The sequence below is a fragment of the Triticum aestivum genome, chromosome 7D, assembly GCF_018294505.1.
Source record: "Triticum aestivum cultivar Chinese Spring chromosome 7D, IWGSC CS RefSeq v2.1, whole genome shotgun sequence".
In the NCBI taxonomy this organism is placed as follows: Eukaryota; Viridiplantae; Streptophyta; class Magnoliopsida; order Poales; family Poaceae; genus Triticum; species Triticum aestivum.
Window position 1 is genome coordinate 89,106,252 of NC_057814.1, and position 17,527 is coordinate 89,123,778.

Consider the following 17,527-nt stretch of genomic DNA (forward strand, 5'->3'; position numbering starts at 1 on the left):
AGAAGATTAGAACCACATTGGGCTTCTAATTATGAGGACTAGAGAGGATTAGATCTAGCTCTAGTTGGATCAATTAGAACTAGAGAACTAGAGGAGGCTCCAAAACTTGTGTCTTCCAAGGGGCAAAATCTCTAGTATATGTAGGTTGGAGGAGAGGGAGGGGGCGCCACAAGGGGGGGAGGAGGAGGACTCCCCTCCCTTGCGTCGGTCAAGGGGGAGGAGGATTCCTCCCCCACTCCAAATTCGCCCCCTCTAGCTTGTCCTACAATCTAGGGGGCGCTCCCCAAGTGTTATTGGGCCCCAAGATAGACCGAGATGGCCCTCTACATTAGATTGTGACTCAAGGTCTCAAGATGCTAATAAATCATTGCCGTGAATCAACTTGAAAATAACATCCATTAATTCTTGCATTTTCAGAGAGAAAAGGCATTAGCATTGCATCATAATATGGAATATAACTTCAAAAAATAATAATAACAATAGTAAAACATGCAGCAAAATGGACGTATCAGGATGCGATGACAAGAGAATTTTGGAAGATGAAAAGACTGTAGATCATGTGCTGGAGGAGGATGGAATTTCAAAATCTTATGCCGGGTGGTGGTTTTGCTATCGGTAATTGAAAGGATCGATATAGTTGACTAGAGGGGGGGGGGTGAATAGGCAACTAACAATTTTTAGCTTTTCTTTACCAATTTAAACTTTGCATCAAAGAAGGTTGTCTAGATATGCAACTAGGTGAGCAACCTATATGATGCAACAACAACGAACATACAAGCAAGCAAGGGATACAACACAATATAAGCTTGCACAAGTAAAGGTAAGAGATAACCAAGACTGGAGCCGGTGAAGACGAGGATGTGTTACCGAAGTTCCTTCCCTTTGAGGGGAAGTACGTCTCCGCTGGAGCGGTGTGGAGGCACAATGCTCCCCAAGAAGCCACTAGGGCCACCGTATTCTCCTCACACCCTCACACAATGCAAGATGTCGTGATTCCACTATTGGTGCCCTTGAAGGCGGCAACCGAACCTTTACAAACAAGGTTGGGGCTCTCTCCACAACTGAATTGGAGGCTCCCAACGAAACCACGGAGCTTCACCATAATGGAATGTGGCTCCGAGGTGACCTCAACCGTCTAGGGTGCTCAAACACCCCAAGAGTAACAAAATCCACACAAGAAAGTATGGGGGAAGCAAATATCCTTTGGTGAAAGTGTAGATTTAGGTCTCCTCCTTCAATCCCTAGCAAATCAACAAGTTTGAGTGGTTAGAGAGAGAGATCGGGCAAGAGAGCTTGAATGGCGTTAATGGTGGAGTGAGAGAGGCAAGAGGTAGATGTGGTAGGTGGAAGAACCACCCTTATATAGCAAACCCTAAAATCCAACCGTTACTGCGAAAACAGCATTGCAGCGGTACAACCGCTCCTCGTCCCGGTACAACCGGGACTCACGGGTTACCTGCAGAAACCCTATCAAGCGGTACTACCGAGTAGACAGGCAGTAGTACCGGTTGTGGAGCACAACCAGAACAACCGCCCAGCCACCGCTCAACCACCGGTTTAAAACAGTAGGGTGTCACCCCTGTGTGCGGTGTCGAGCGGTATAGCACCGGTGCAACCGCCTGGCCCTGGTCACTTGGGTGGCTAAGTCCCAAGCGGTAGAACCGCTTAGGGCACCGGTGGTACCGGTGTGCGGGGCACAACCGGACCAACCAGGCCACCACCGCCCAAGTACCGCATCAAAACAGAAACCGGACCGGTTGTTGAGCGGTACTTGACCGGTACAACCGCCAGTGACACACCGCAGTCAATATTAAGCACGGTGGCAGTACCACCGCCTGGGAGCAGCGATACAACCGCTTGGTCATGACTGGGCTGTTCAACCCCAGGGTATCACCCCTGGGGTGGTGGTTGGGTTAGTGCCAAGGGCCAGCGGTACAACCGCTCGAACGAGCGGTACAACCGCTGGGAGAACACAGCAAGCAGTTGAAAATGAAAGGGAGCTCTCTCTCACACAAAACAAGGAAGGCAATGGAGGGTGAGGCAGAAGTGTATGTGCAATAATTCCCCCAACTCCTTCCAATGTGGATTCCCTCTTAATAGTACGGGTTCCCTACGACCAAAGAGATAAACACGTAGAAAAACACCGTCTTCGATCTTTTCCTTCCAGAGAGAATAGCTAACCGATGTAAGCCTAATCACCGAGAACCTGAAGCACTTAGCACAAGATTAGACCAACAAAGGGTTGTCATCATCATCCAAAACACAAAGTAGGGAAATGTCCTCACAGTCTCCCCCTTTTTGGTGGATGATGACAACAACACGATTTGCAAGAGAGAGGTATAGAAAATATAGATGGGACTCCCCCTATATGTGTGCTCTAATTTGAATTTGCTATTCGAATGCAAGTGCACACATTAGGAGCAAGACTCCCCCTAGATTTTATAGACCCACCACTCCTACTAGACATGCAAAGATAAGCAATAAGCATATAATAAGAGAGTAAAGACTATAACGGATAAATACACGACATTAACGATAATAATGATAAATAGATGACATTAACGATAAGAATGATAAATAGAGGAGTGCATGTCTCACACCATGCAAGTAGAGATAAGCAACAAGGTCCACCAACTAAAGTTCAACACGAAGCACGAAAGAACAAAACACAAACCCAAGCAAATCCCATGCAAATCCCAAGACCTAATAGAACTCTCTCCCCCTTTGGCATCAAGACACTAAAAAGGAAAAGAGCGAAGCTAGCGCCCCAGATCTCAGTAGTCCTCCTCTGACTCCTCGGTCGCATCTGGATCCTCATCATCATCACACTCCGCATCATCATCCCGATCTGCGTCCTGCATGATATCATCATCAGCAGCAAAGGAGGTGGAGGGCTGGCGAGGAGCCTCATCATCAGACCAAGTGTTGTGCGCAGAGATCCACCGCTCCTCCGGTGTGATGCTCTTCTCAGAGCCACTTTGAACAGGCATGTTGAGGTGCTTCATCATAGCAATCTGACGACGCCTGGCATGCTTCTCATTGACATGGGCCTCATACATCTTCTTATGAATGTCAGTCTGGAGGCAGAAAGTCTTCTTCACTTTGGCAGTGAGCTTGGTCACCCAAGAGGGCTTGGCCCCAGGATCCAGCTCAAAATCCTCATCATCTAAAGTAGCATAGACATCCTCGGGATCATTGGCAGGAAAGCGAGGCTCGGCGTGCTTCTTCTTCTTGAGCTACTTGACCTCATGCACGGTGAGGTTATCTGGAGAAGTGAGAAGCTCTCCAGGACGACGAATAGCCCAAACTGAGTTCAGAAAGCACATGACAAATGGAGCATAAATAGGGACCTTTCTGTAGATGACCATGTTGTACATCTCGTGCCACATCCAGTTGGACACATCAAACGTTGAACCAGAGCCCACCTTGGTCTTCATAGCAACCATCAAGTCAACAAGGTAGCCATGGACTTCATCTTGATTTCCCACCTTGGGCAAAAGCACATTGCAAAACACTCGATGCATGATGTCATAGACCTTCTCAAGATCCTTGGATTCTCCAATAATACCACGGCCCCAAATGTTCAGAGGGGAAAGCTTCTCCTTAGGCATGGAATCATGATGGTTGTGAGGACAAATGCCACCATTCCCTTCAAGTTCGGTATCGTCATACCCAATAGCATTGCAGAAAGCCCTCCAGGGTACTTGAAAGAGCTCATCACAGCACATGAACATGATTGTGCGAGCGTCATCTTCTCCAAAATGAACAGTGGCATAAAACTAATGGATAAGTTGAACATCAAAGTCACAGTTGACTGACATGAGCTTGACCAAATCAAACTCCTCACAGAGAGCCAAAGCCTCACCAAAATACTCCAAGTTGCTCCTCCAATGGTCAAGATCAATGGTCCACTAGCATACCTATTCTTGTTGTGCTCAAAGAGTTCATGAACAATCCGCACTTGCATCTCATTCCGGAACTGAACGGTGGTCCAATGAGGTGCAATGGGAACCTCGTAAGGATTTTTTGAATGGAAGGCTTCCCAATCCTTGGCTTTCCACTGGTGCAAGGGCATAACCACACTTTGCTTGGCAGCGGCAGACTTCTCACGGCGAGTCGGCTTGGTGGGAATCACAACCTCTTCTTCTTCATCAGACTCAACCGGGCGCTTGCATCTCCTAGCCCTCTTCTTGGTCTTGCTACGAGGAGCAGAGCGAGAACCAGAGCCACCTGCACACACACACACACACGAGAAGAACACAAGAAACCCGACAAAGATGAGAGGATTGCACACACGAGCAGAGGAATAGATAGATTGCAAAACAGAGAAGATAGAACAGTGCCACGTGGTTCAAACACCGTGGTTGTACCGGTTCTACGACCGGTAGTACCGCTCCGGCGGTTGTACCGCCCTTAGAGGCGGTAGAACCGCTGGGAAAGCAACACTACCAGTTGGAGAAGGACTAACCACGAGACTGGAATCAAACTAACAATATTCTAACTTCTAAGAAATGCAAACTAAGCAGGAGGCATATATAGATCTCTTCCACCCAATAGTTTGAACAATAAACGCGGAATGTCAAGTAATGCCCTAGAAGAAGGGAAAGAACCCTAGAACGAAGAACGAAGGAAATGGGGCATTACCGGCATCCATGGGAAGAGATCGGGAAGGAGGGGGCCTCCACGGAGAGCCCACGGATCCGGAGCACGACAAGTACCCCGGGGCAATGGTAATGGTGACTGGCGGCTAGGGCAGGAGATAGAGAAGGGAAGGGGAGGGGGAAAAGATAACCCCTTCGGCCCCGACCCTATTTATAAGCCCACAGACGCGAAGCGGTTGTACCGCATCAAGGGGCGGTTGTACCGCTTCCTGGTACTTGCCGGTGGTTGCGGGCGGTACTTCCGTTGCCTGGAAGGCAGCGGTAGTACTGCCTGGAACCAACCGGTAGTACCGGCCAGAAGCACAGCCTGGGGTCGAGTGGTGGAACCGCTTACACCCCTGGGAGTCCTCCTGGGACGGTACAAACCGAGTGCACCAGCGGTTGAACCGCTCGTGTCACCGGTTGTACCGCCCAGTCAGCATTACCAACACCAAGAACAATATGTGTGCAATTGGATTGGATGGTTTAGGAGATGGAGAAAGGCTTGGGATGGAGCACGACACTGGAATATGGTGTGATGATCTCCAAGAAAACAAAAAGCAACCAATGAGAGAAACCACAACTTGGAGACCACAACACTTAGGGCCTAAAACAAGACTAAAGCAAAAACAACAAGGACCCAAGAAAACCAATGCCAACTCCCTTCAAAAGGGAGGGCGGTGGCCGAGGCCACCTATGGTTGAGTGTAAAGGTATGGCACCACGAAGATTTTAACCTTGGGCCCATGACCAAAACTCATCTTTGAAGCACAAGTACCATAAAAAATGGCTAATGTGAAAGACTTGATCAATTTATGCATAATGGGGGAAGGAAGAGTTCATTGAGAGAACAATACTCCCCCTATGTCCATGCCTACACCTAGAACAAGACATAATGATGAGTATGGTGGGTGTGCAAAGGTTCAAGCCACATTGCTCGAATCAATGATATTTAGCTCATGCCTTAACTCGCGAAATCTTGCTTCATCCAAAGGCTTCATGAATATATCTTCAAGGTTATCATGAGTGTTGACATAGTTGAGCTTGATCTCCCCTCGCCTATATGATCCCGGATGAAATGATACCGAATCTCAATATGCTTCGTCTTGAAGTGTTGCACCGGTTTGAGAGAAATCTTGATGGTACTTTCATTATCACACCAAAGGGGCACTTTGTCACAAATGACACCTTAATCCTTTAAAGTTTGCCTCATCCATAGAAGTTGTGCACAACAACTACCGGCGGCCACATATTCCGCCTCGATGGACGAGAGAGACACACAACTTTGCTTCTTAGAAGACCAACTTACCAAAGAGCAACCAAGAAATTGGCACCCTCCGGACGTTGACTTCCTATCCACTTTGTCTCCCGCTCAATCTGAGTCCGAAAAGCCCTCAAGGTTGAAGTGTGCTCCTCTTGGGTACCATAAGCCAAAGTTTGGGGTATGAGCCAAATATCGAAAGATTCGCTTAACCGCCACATAGTGGCTTTCCTTAGGTGCGGCTTGAAACCGTGCACAAATTCCCACACTCAACAAGATATCCAGTCTAGAAACACAAAGGTAAAGCAAGGAGCCAATCATGGAGCGATATACCTTTTGATCCACCGCTTTACCATTGGGATCTATGTCAAGTTGACATTTGACGGGTATTGGAGTGGAAGCCGGCTTGACATCACTTAGCTTGAATCTCTTGAGCATGTCTTGAGTATATTTGGCTTGGTTGATGAAGGTTCCTTCTCTTCTTTGCTTGATTTTGAACCCGAGAAAGAACTTCAACTCTCCCATCATGGACATCTTGAACTTTGAGGCCATGAGAGCGGCAAATTCCTCATTGAAAGCTTTGTTAGGGGAACCAAAGATAATATCATCAACATATAGTTGGCATACAAACAACTCCCCTTTGACCTTCTTAGTAAAAAGAGTTGGGTCGATTTTCCCAATTTCAAACCCACGATATTGCAACAACTCGATAAGGTGCTCATACCACGCACGTGGGGCTTGTTTAAGGCCATATAGTGCCTTTTCGAGTTGGTACACATGATCGGGGAAATAGGGATCCTCGAACCCCGGGGGTTGTTTGATGTACACCAACTCATTAATAGGACCATTAAAAAAAGCACTCTTCACATCCATTTGTTGCAACTTAAAGTTATTATGAGAAGCATAAGCAATCAACGAACGAATGGATTCAATGCGAGCAACGGGAGCAAAGGTTTCACCGTAGTAGATACCCTCGACTTGGGAGTAGCCTTGTGCTACCAACCGAGCCTTGTTGCGAATGATAATCCCATGAGCATCTTGCTTGTTCTTGAATATCCACTTGGTTCCAATGACATTATGATTCCCCGTTGGCCTTGGCACCAATCTCCACACCTTGTTGTGCTTGAAGTTGTTGAGTTCTTCATGCATGGCATTAAGCCAATCCGGATCCTCGAGCGCCTCATAGACCTTTTGGGGTTCAACACAAGAAACAAACACGTGATGTTCACAATAGTTTGTTAATTGTCTACGAGTGCTTACCCCCTTTCGTATGCTTCCAAGCACATTCGTCATGAGATGACCCTTGGTAGTGAGCTTAGATGCAATCTTGGCGGCATGACGCTCCAATTCCTCCTCAGGAGTGAGTTGAGGAGCGGTAACTTGATCATCTTGAGCGTCGTCTTGAGCTTGTTCTTGATCTTGAGCTTGCTCTTGATCTTGAACTTGCTCGGAGGTGAGAACTTGACCTTGGGCATCACTTGGTGGTTCAACACCATCTTGAGGTTGACCTTGCCCTTGATCTTGTTCATGAGGTTGAGGGCCTTCACTTTGTTCTTCGGAAGCATGTGGGTGTTGGGTTGGTGATGGTTCCACTTGAGGGGAACATTGTCCTTCTCCTTCGGACACAAGGGGTTCCTCAATGGGTAGGATAAAGCCAACACCCATTCTTCTTATGGCTTGGGGAGGAATTTCATCACCTACATCACAAGTACCACTTTGCTCCACTTGGGAGCCGTTATTCTCATCAAACTCCATGTTACACATCTCCTCAATAAGTCCCGTGGACTTATTGAGGACACGGTAAGCATGAGAGTTTGTAGCATACCAACAAATATGCCCTCATGAGCTCTAGCCTCAAATTTAGACAAACGAACACCTTTCTTAAGAATGAAACACTTATACCCGAACACCCGAAAGTACTTGAGGTTGAGCTTGTTACCGGTGAGTATCTCATATGGAGTTTTGTTCAAGCCTCTGTGGAGATAGAGCCGATTGGATGCATGACACGCGGTGTTGACGGCTTCGGCCCAAAAGTTGTATGGAGACTTGAATTCCGCTATCATGGTCCTTGCCGCATCCATCAACGTCTGGTTCTTCCTCTCTGCTACACCATTTTGTTGAGGGGTGTAAGGTGCGGAATATTGATGCTTGATCCCCTCATCACTAAGAAACTCATCCAAGGTGTAGTTCTTGAACTTGGTGCCGTTGTCACTTCTTATTGTCAAGATCTTTGCATTATGTTGGCGTTGAGCTTCATTTGCAAAATCAATGACGGTTTGTTGGGTCTCACTCTTCCTCTTGAAGAAGTACACCCAAGTGTATCTTGAATAATCATCCACAATCACCAAGCAATACTTTCTACCCCCAAGACTATCAAAGGATGGAGGCCCAAAGAGATCCAAGTGAAGGAGCTCCAAAGGCCTCTTCGAGTAAATGATAGTCGTGGGAGGGTGAGCCTTCTCATGTAGCTTTCCTTCGATACAAGCACCGCAAGCACGATCTTTGGCAAAACTAACATTTGTTAGTCCACGGACATGGTCCCTCTTGAGAAGACTTTGCAAAGATCTCATATTGACATGGTCTAAACGGTGATGCCAAAGCCATCCCACGTCAACTTTAGCCATTAGGCAAGACCTGTCCTAGTGGGTCGCTCCGAAAAGTTAATCACATAGAGACCATTCTCGACATGCCCAACAAAGGCTACTTTAAGAGTCTTTCTCCACAAGAGGGTCACGGTATCAATATCAAAGAAATTGGCAAAGCCCATGAGTGCAAGTTGACGAACGGAAAGTAAATTGTATGCAAGGGACTCAACAAGCATGACCTTCTCGATCGTGAGATCATGAGAAATGACAACCTTGCCAAGTCCCAATACCTTAGAGGACGAGGCATCACCCCACTCGACATTGGTGGGCATAGATGGAATCTTGTGCACGTCCACCACCAAGTTCTTGCTTCCGGTCATATGATTAGTTGCTCCACTATCGAGCAACCATGATCCCTCACTGGAAGCAAACACCTACAAGAGATCAATGCTTGGTTTTAGGTACCCATTTTGTAATGGTTCCTTTGATGTTAGTAACAAGGGTCTTAGGAACCCAAATAGACCATTCAATGTACTCATAAGGAGAAACCAACAAATTTGGCATAAACATGCCCATCACTAGCACGGCACAACACATAAGAAGGGTTAAAGTCACCAGCTTTGTTGGAAGGGATGGCATTGCCTTTCTTGACACCACCACCCTTCACATTGTTCTTCTTCTCCTTGGAAGCACCCTCTCCCTCCTTCACAAAAGCTTGCTTGAGAGGAGGAGGTCGTTTGGCCTTGTCATTCTTCTTCTTGTTCTTGGACATGGGTGCGAACCCAATTCCCTCCTTGGCCACAACTTCCTTTTGATTGCTCAAAAGGTCGTTGAGGTTCTTCTCACCTTGTATGCAAGACACAAGGCCTTTCTCAAGTTGCTTCTTCAACTTAGCATTCTCCTCCACAAGATGCACATGCTCACAACATGGGTTAGTAGCATTTGCATTATCAATTAAGACCATATGAGGAAAAGTGGCTTTTTCCTTAGTTAGCTTCACTTGGAGTTGATCATGAGACACTTTGAGGCTAGCATGAGCACCCTTCAAGGCTTTATGAGCCTTGTCGAGTATATCAAACTCCTCCTTGAGTCTAGCAAGATCAACCCCAAGCTTGGCCTTCTCGGAAGTGAGCACACGAGATACCACAAGAGCATGATCAAGATCTTTCTTTAGTTTAGCATGATCATCGTTGTGTGACTCCTCAAGAGCCAAACGATGACCATGCTCTTCCTCAAGAGCATTAGAGAGATCCGATATCTCATCGGCATAGTCACGGCTATGTCCCTTCATCTTAGAGATGGTGTCTTTGTGAGCCTCGATCATGTCATTGGCTTCACCAATTTGTTCCAAGAGAGCAACAAAGTGCTTCTTGGATTTACCTTTAAGCTTACTCATAAAAGACTCAAATTCATTTTCTTCCTCATTGCACCCCTCACTTTCATCAATGCAATCCGTCAAAGAGGGATTAGTGGTGATGGAGGTTTTGATGTTGGGGGTTACCTTGTTGGTGGCTTTAGCCATGAGGCACTTGGCAGTGATGTTCTCATTGGGTGAGTCGAAGAGGGACACCCGAGGAGTTGTTGCAATGGCAATGGAGGCCATGGCAACCGTCTCACCGTCTTCATCATCATCGTCATCCTCATTGTACTCTTCTTGTGCCACCAACCCCTTTGGAGGAGTTTTCTTGGTGAAGTTGTTCTTGTTGGGGAAGGACTTGGCCTTGTCTTTTCGGATAAGCTTGCCACCATTGCCTTCCCTCTTCTCATATGGGCACTCCACAACAAAGTGGCTCACATTGCCACAATTATAGCATGTCCTCACACGTTGCTTGCCCTTGGTGCCACTTGAGTTGTTCTTGTTGAAGTTTGGCCTTGAGTTCTTCTTGCTCCAAAATTGCCTTGAAGCGAGCGCCATGTGCTCATGATAAGCATATTTTGTATCTTCGGGATTACTCTCCTCTTCTTACTCTTCTTCCACACTAGCCTTGGCCTTCAAGGCAAGGTTGGGCTTCTTGGTGCGTTGAGAACGCAACACCGCATTGTTGGCGGTCTTGTCCAAGATCCTCATTGCCACAAACTCATCCAACACTTCACTTGAGGACAAGGTGTGGAAGTCCGGCCTTTGACGGATGAAGGAGGACATGGCCTTATGGTAAGGCATCATGGCCTTGAGAAACTTGCGCTTGATCCAATTGTCATCCGTATCCTTGCTCCCATGATCTCAGAGTGAGACCGCGAGAGTGGTTAGTCTCCGGTAAAGCTCCCGAGGTTCTTCATCTTCATTCATTGCAAACTCATCGACTGCATCTTGTACCACTTCATAGTTGGAGCGTTGAATGCTTGCGCTTCCCTTGTAAAGGGAGACAACATGGTGCCATGCTTCCTTGGCCACGGTGAAAGGTCGGAGATGCGCAATATCTTCGGATGGAATTGCATCTTGGATGATGAAGAGAGCATTCTCGTTGAATTGATGGTCCGCGGCTTCTCTAGGGGTGAAGTTTCTTGGGTCATGCGGATAGAAACCTTGCTCAATGATTCTCCAATGATTAGTATTAACATGATTTAAATGACGTTTAAAACGATAGACCCAAGAGTCAAAATCCTCATTTTTCACAATCATAGGAGGAGAGCCGGCATGATTTAAACGTGTGGAGGGAACCGGTCCTCCATAAGTAAGAGGTGGTTCAACATGGGCAAAGATGTCGTTCCCACTCTTACCACTAGACAAAGGAACTTTATCACTAGTAGCTTCCCCCTTGTCGGAGTTAGCATCTGTCACCTTGTTAGTGGGATCGACCACTTCCAACTGTGCGGTGGATAATTTAAGACCATCAAGAAAGTTCTTAAGCATGCCTTTGACCTCGGCCGTCATGGAGGTTTTCAATCTGTCCAAAGCCACATTGAACTCCTCACGTGAGACCGAGATTCCCCCATCGGCCGTAGACAGGACGGAATCACACCGGGGTGCTCCTCCACACCGTCTACGGTGTCAACCATACTCTTCGGATGACAAAATCCTTAATAAAGAGACGAGGCTCTGATACCAATTGAAAGGATCGATATAGTTGACTAGAGGGGGGTGAATAGGCAACTAACAATTTTTAGCTTTTCTTTACCAATTTAAACTTTGCATCAAAGTAGGTTGTCTAGATATGCAACTAGGTGAGAAACCTATATGATGCAGCAACAACGAACATACAAGCAAGCGAGGGATACGACACAATATAAGCTTGCACAAGTAAAGGTAAGAGATAACCAAGAGTGGAGTCGGTGAAGACGAGGATGTGTTACCGAAGTTCCTTTCCTTTGAGGGAAAGTACGTCTCCGTTGGAGCGGTGTGGAGGCATAATGCTCCCCAAGAAGCCACTAGGGCACCGTATTCTCCTCACGCCCTCACACAATGCAAGATGCCGTGATTCCACTATTGGTGCCCATGAAGGCAGCAACCGAACCTTTACAAACAAGGTTGCAGCTCTCTCCACAACTGAATTGGAGGCTCCCAACGAAACCACAGAGCTTCACCATAGTGAAATGTGGCTCCGAGGTGACCTCAACCGTCTAGGGTGCTCAAACACCCAAGAGTAACAAAATCCACACAAGAAAGTATGGGGGAAGCAAATATCCTTTGGTGAAAGTGTAGATCTAGGTCTCCTCCTTCAATCCCTAGCAAATCAACAAGTTTGAGTGGCTACAGAGAGAGATCGGGCAAGAGAGCTTGAATGGCATTAATGGTGGAGTGAGAGAGGCAAGAGGTAGATGTGGTAGGTGGAAGAACCACCCTTATATAGCAAACCCTAAAATCCAACCGTTACTGCGAAAACAGCACTGCAGCAGTACAACCGCTCCTCGTCCCGGTACAACAGGGACTCACGGATTACCTGCAGAAACCCTATCAAGCGATACAACCGGGCAGACAGGCGGTAGTACTGGTTGTGGAGCACAACCGGAACAACCGCCCAGCCACCGCTCAATCACCGCTTTGAAACAGTAGGGTGTCACCCCTGTGTGCAGTGATCGAGTGGTATAGCACCGGTGCAACCGCCTGACCCTGGTTACTTGGGTGGCTAAGTCCCAAGCGGTAGAACCGCTTAGGGCACCGGTGGTACCGGTGTGCGGGGCACAACCGGACCAACCGGGCCACCACCGCCCAAGTACCGCATCAAAACAGAAACCGGACCGGTTGTTGAGCGGTACTTGGCCGGTACAACTGCCAGTGACACACCACAGTCAATTTTAAGCACGGTGGCGGTACCACCGCCCGGGAGCAGCGGTACAACCGCTTGGTCATGATTGGGCTGTTCAACCCCAGGGTATCACCCCTGGGGTGATGGTTGGGTTAGTGCCAAGGGCCAGCGGTACAACCGCTCGAACGAGCGGTACAACCGCTGGGAGAACACAGCAAGCAGTTGAAAATGAAAGGGAGCTCTCTCTCTCTCTCACAAAACAAGGAAGGCAAAGGAGGGTGAGGCAGAAGTGTACGTGCAATGATTCCCCCAACTCCTTCCAATGTGGATTCCCTCCTAATAGTACGGGTTCCCTACGACCAAAGAGGTAAACACGTAGAAAAACACCGTCTTCGATCTTTTCCTTCTAGAGAGAATAGCTAACCGATGTAAGCCTAATCACCGAGAACCTGAAGCACTTAGCACAAGATTAGACCAACAAAGGGTTGTCATCATCATCCAAAACACAAAGTAGGGAAATGTCCTCACAGTAATGGAGGTGGGGGTGACTTCGGCCATGGTGGTGGTGTTGGGAGGGTGGGGGGTGTTGGTTTCAACAATGGTGGTGGTGGTGGTTTTTTTTACGGGAAACCACCACCACCACCATTGTTGAAACCATGGTGGTGGTGGTGGTTTTGGAGGTGGAGGTGGTGGTGGTGGGGTTTTTGGAGGTGGTGGTGGCGAAGGTTATGACCATGGAGGTGGTGGTGCTTTGCTCATTCTTCGGTCGTTGTTGATGAAGGTGGTGCTCGTGATGCTATGGCCGGTGGTGGTGGCGACGATCTTGGCAAAAATGATGTTGCTTGATCTGATCATGGCCGGTTGTGCTTGATCATGTCGTATTTTGTTTGATTGCGCATAATTTTGGATGTGAACCATTGTGGCATGCCTATTTTCTATGAATTTCGTGCATCTATATGAACTCGAGATCATGTCAATATTTGGCTGCAAAAAAAATTGCAGTACCGGGAGGGCTCCAATGCGGAACAGATCATGTAAACTCATACCACAAGAAATTTTCTTTATGAGTTTAAAGGATCTGTTCCATCGAAACCCTTGTGGTGCCACAATTTTATTTTATTTTTGCGGGGATTTGCGGGACGGGCGCATCTGCTAGAGTTGCTCTTAGGCTGGTAAGAACCATTTCATATTTCTCTAGCTCTCATATTGCAGCTCCATGTCAAAGGCAACTTAATTTGTACGATGCGATGAAAAACTCAATATAGATGCCAGTGTGTCCAGGGCGCAGCGAAGCCCGCAAGCTTCTAGCCTGTTTGCACGGCGCTCGATATTGCATGGTACAGGATCGGCGTCAAGCGTCTCCAATGATCCGAATATGGCAAATTCCCCTTTGATCCACCCGGCGTCACGATCTGATGGTCACAAAGATGCAAATGAAGAGGACGGCGTGCCGGGTGAAACAAAATAGTTGCAGCCTGTACAGATGATACTTATTGGACTGGACCCATGTCAGCATACGAGTTGCTGAAACCATATATGTACAACCACCCACAGCAACGGTGGCTACACAACACAACGGTCCCACTCCAGCGTTGAATGAGCAAGGCACTCGATTACGTTCCAAAAGGAGTCTTCACAATCCAAGGCGTCACAATTACAGAATAAATAGCAGGCTCAGGTCCCTCCCCTTCCTCTCTACACACAAAAAATAATTTTGCAATGCGACTGGTTGCACTGGTGCTGCAACGGTCGCTCTCCTGGGCTGGGAGACAGGCAAGCCATGGACACAAGCACACCACGAGGCGAATTTATATGCCCCTGGCCCCCCTCACCTGATGCAAGTCGGCAAGGTGAAGCCGTGGCACACGAAGAAGAGGGCGATGTATACTATTACAAGCAGGAGGAGTATCAACGCGGCCCTGCAGGAAAAAAAAGGAGGAAATATATGAGATGTTTATTTATTTTTGCCAACAAGAGGTTGAAAAGGCAGCCGATGAAGAGAACAGCTAATGGTTTAGGTAGCCACCCTTGGCATATAAATACAATTCGCTGTTAGGTCGTGTAAGCTACGTGAGCAAGCTGCTTGGCACAGAAAAAACAGAGGAGCTTCAGACTAAACATACTACGCTTCAAGTTCATATAGCACATGGCTTCAAGTTCACTGAGAGATGATTCAGAACATATCAGTGTCATCTACTTATTCACATGCAGCAATTTCCAGTCTTTGAATCAACCATAAGACAATTTATGTCAGAATTTATGTTGCTCACTTTGCTATTGATTGAACTAACAAGTACTGAAGTACATACAGGCCAGTCTTTGTTGCACTCAAAGCACTACAGTAACCACAAAGTTGCATTCACTAATCCTAAATAGAACCATGTCAGAAAGTGCTCACTGAACAAATATCACAACAAATTTGCAGCTGTCAATTCGTATACATTGAAGTGAATATCAGGACAATTAGGAAAAGTTTATGGTGGGTGTAGAAGGTTGCTGCAAAGAAGTTCATGAACCAAATATAGTAACTTATGGAATGAAAAATGTGTGTCAAAAGTTAATAGGAGAGGACTACATACGTGAGTTTGACATTTCTCCACCAAGTTGTGCTTCTGTAGCGGCGAGCTTGTCTTTTGAATCGAACCGTATTTCCTTGCATAGTTGTAGTCTTGTCCACCAATAGGTCTAAACGGTCACCTCTTTCAAGGACTTTATCAATATTATCAATCATAACACTCCTAACCTGCAAGAGAATAATGAAGAGTAGGTATCATTCTGAACTGACAAATCTATTGGGTAACATGCATCTGACACAGAAGCAATGCAAGTCTGACAACTAGCAACTTAAACAAAATGCCAGTTCAAGTACTCCACAGACCACTGCATGTTTACTAGATTTAAGAATGCCAGCATGAGCTCAATTAACTTCTAGAACATATGCTTTTCAATATTAACTTCTAGAACATTTCATCTATGGTGTTCACAAAACAACTGAGAAAGAAGGTTATACCTGACTGATTTCGCCCCTCATTAGGTTGATTTGATCTGCACTAGGGTCATTTGAATAGTAGTCCATTTGCTGACTGAGAACCCTTGAGAATTCGTCGTTCATTGCATAAGCAAGAGCTGTCAGTGCAGCACGGCCATATGTCTTAACAAACTTTCCATGGATATCCTCGAGGAAAGCAAATGGGATACGCCCTACAACAAAAAGAAGCTCATAAGGAGATTGCTAGCTGATACATATCACAAGAGGGGCATAGTAAGCTGCAGAGACAAAGACTACAGGTATGAACCTTTAGATGTCAGTTGATACTTAATGTGAAAAGATTTGGTTAGTACATAACAGAATCAATTTGCTCTTGGGGATTTTGGCAGATTGCTCTTAGCAACGAGGTGGGCTATATACCAGGTGGCCAAGCCAGACAACCTAGCTTAAACAGTAGAAGTCATCTACTCCAAAGTTGCCTCAGGATCAATATCATCATCATCCCAACCTCACTCGATGTAATAAGGAACAGAGAACAAATTGCAGCGTAGTTTTGCTGAAATTGCACAATTTTCCTGACTAGAATGCTTAGGCTCGATAATACTTTGCAATTCGAGGTGACCGAGATTTTAAAAAGATCAGACAGCTAGAGTTAGCTAAACGATAAACACTAGTAGCCCTTTCACAGCACCTAATGCGTTTGACCTCGAGGTCAAAATCCAGGGGGGCAGCCGCTGGAGTCCATGTATCCTCGAGCGGCAATTGGCGAGCCCTGAATCAATCCGAACAATCTGCCCCGTTTGACCCGATCTAGCAATCCCCCAAAACAGGCCTGCAGCAGGCCCGCGGCTCGAGCAGCAGCAGCAGCAGACAGAGACCGGAGACGCGCGTACTGACAAACCCCAGCACAGCAGCACATTAAATTCCCCCGGATCTCCGATATTCCCCCGCTGACGGAACCAAAACCCCAGAGAGATTCGAAATTCCCTCCACCCCGGCCGCTTCCTTCGATTAAAGAAAAAAACAACAGAGCCGCTCTGGCGCGACGGAGCACCAGAGCAGATGGGGGGAGAGAGGGGAGGGGAGGGGAGGGGCGGGGGGCTTACGTCCGGCGGCGTCGTCGGCCATGCAGAGGGCGGTGATGCCGTCGGTGCGCTTGGCGTGGAAGACGTAGCGGTCCTGGGTGTAGGAGACGTGGCTGTCGGCGCCGCCGCCGGGGAGGCGCTCGAGGACCTGGCGCGCGACGGCGCCCGCGTTGGTCGCCGCCGCGCTGTGCTCCGCCAGCACCGTCGCGCCCCGCGCCACCACCGCGTACAGGATCGGCATCCCGCTTCTCCGCCGCTGGCCTCTGCCGTGTGGACTCTGTTCTTCTTTCTTTCTTTCCTCGGGGGCAGGGGGAGGAGAAAGGGGAGGGAGGGAGGGGAGACGGGGTATGTAGGTAGGCAGGAGTAGGAGTAGGATGATCTGGCAGCAGCGAGGGACAGCTCGGGTTGGGTGGAGCCGTTGTTTAATTGGCGGCTGGGCCCGGTGAGCCGACGTGAGCTGTTGCGGTTGGGCGCGGGTTCGTTGGGCTGGGGAGACGGAGTCCGGCTCGGGCCCGTTACTGTCCTTGGGATTTATTTGTTTTCGTTGAGAAAACTGTCCTCGGGAATTCTCCAACGTGCTCTGCACTCTTGCACACGGCATACACTCATTCCTGCCAAAAAAAATTTAGTTACTAGTATGTGTATGCGTGACAATGAATTAGGCACTATGATACCAAACTATGATATTGTGGATTGTGGAGGTAGTATAATACGACAGTATTATATGCATGATACTAATATATGGTATTTTTCATTGTGACCAGCCGGTAAAAGTTTCGGATGG

At 47.5% G+C, this 17,527-nt stretch overlaps 1 protein-coding gene across 1 annotated transcript; it reads right to left on the reverse strand.

The window, feature by feature from the left end:
* Window positions 1-14,261: 14,261 nt before the first annotated feature.
* LOC123167958 (vesicle-associated membrane protein 711) lies at window positions 14,262-16,988 on the reverse strand (the record flags this gene model as incomplete). Its single annotated transcript, XM_044585810.1, is given in 4 exon segments — window positions 14,262-14,588; window positions 15,249-15,412; window positions 15,680-15,870; window positions 16,765-16,988. Coding segments are annotated over 4 exon segments (666 nt in total). The 3' UTR covers window positions 14,262-14,497.
* Window positions 16,989-17,527: the final 539 nt, after the last annotated feature.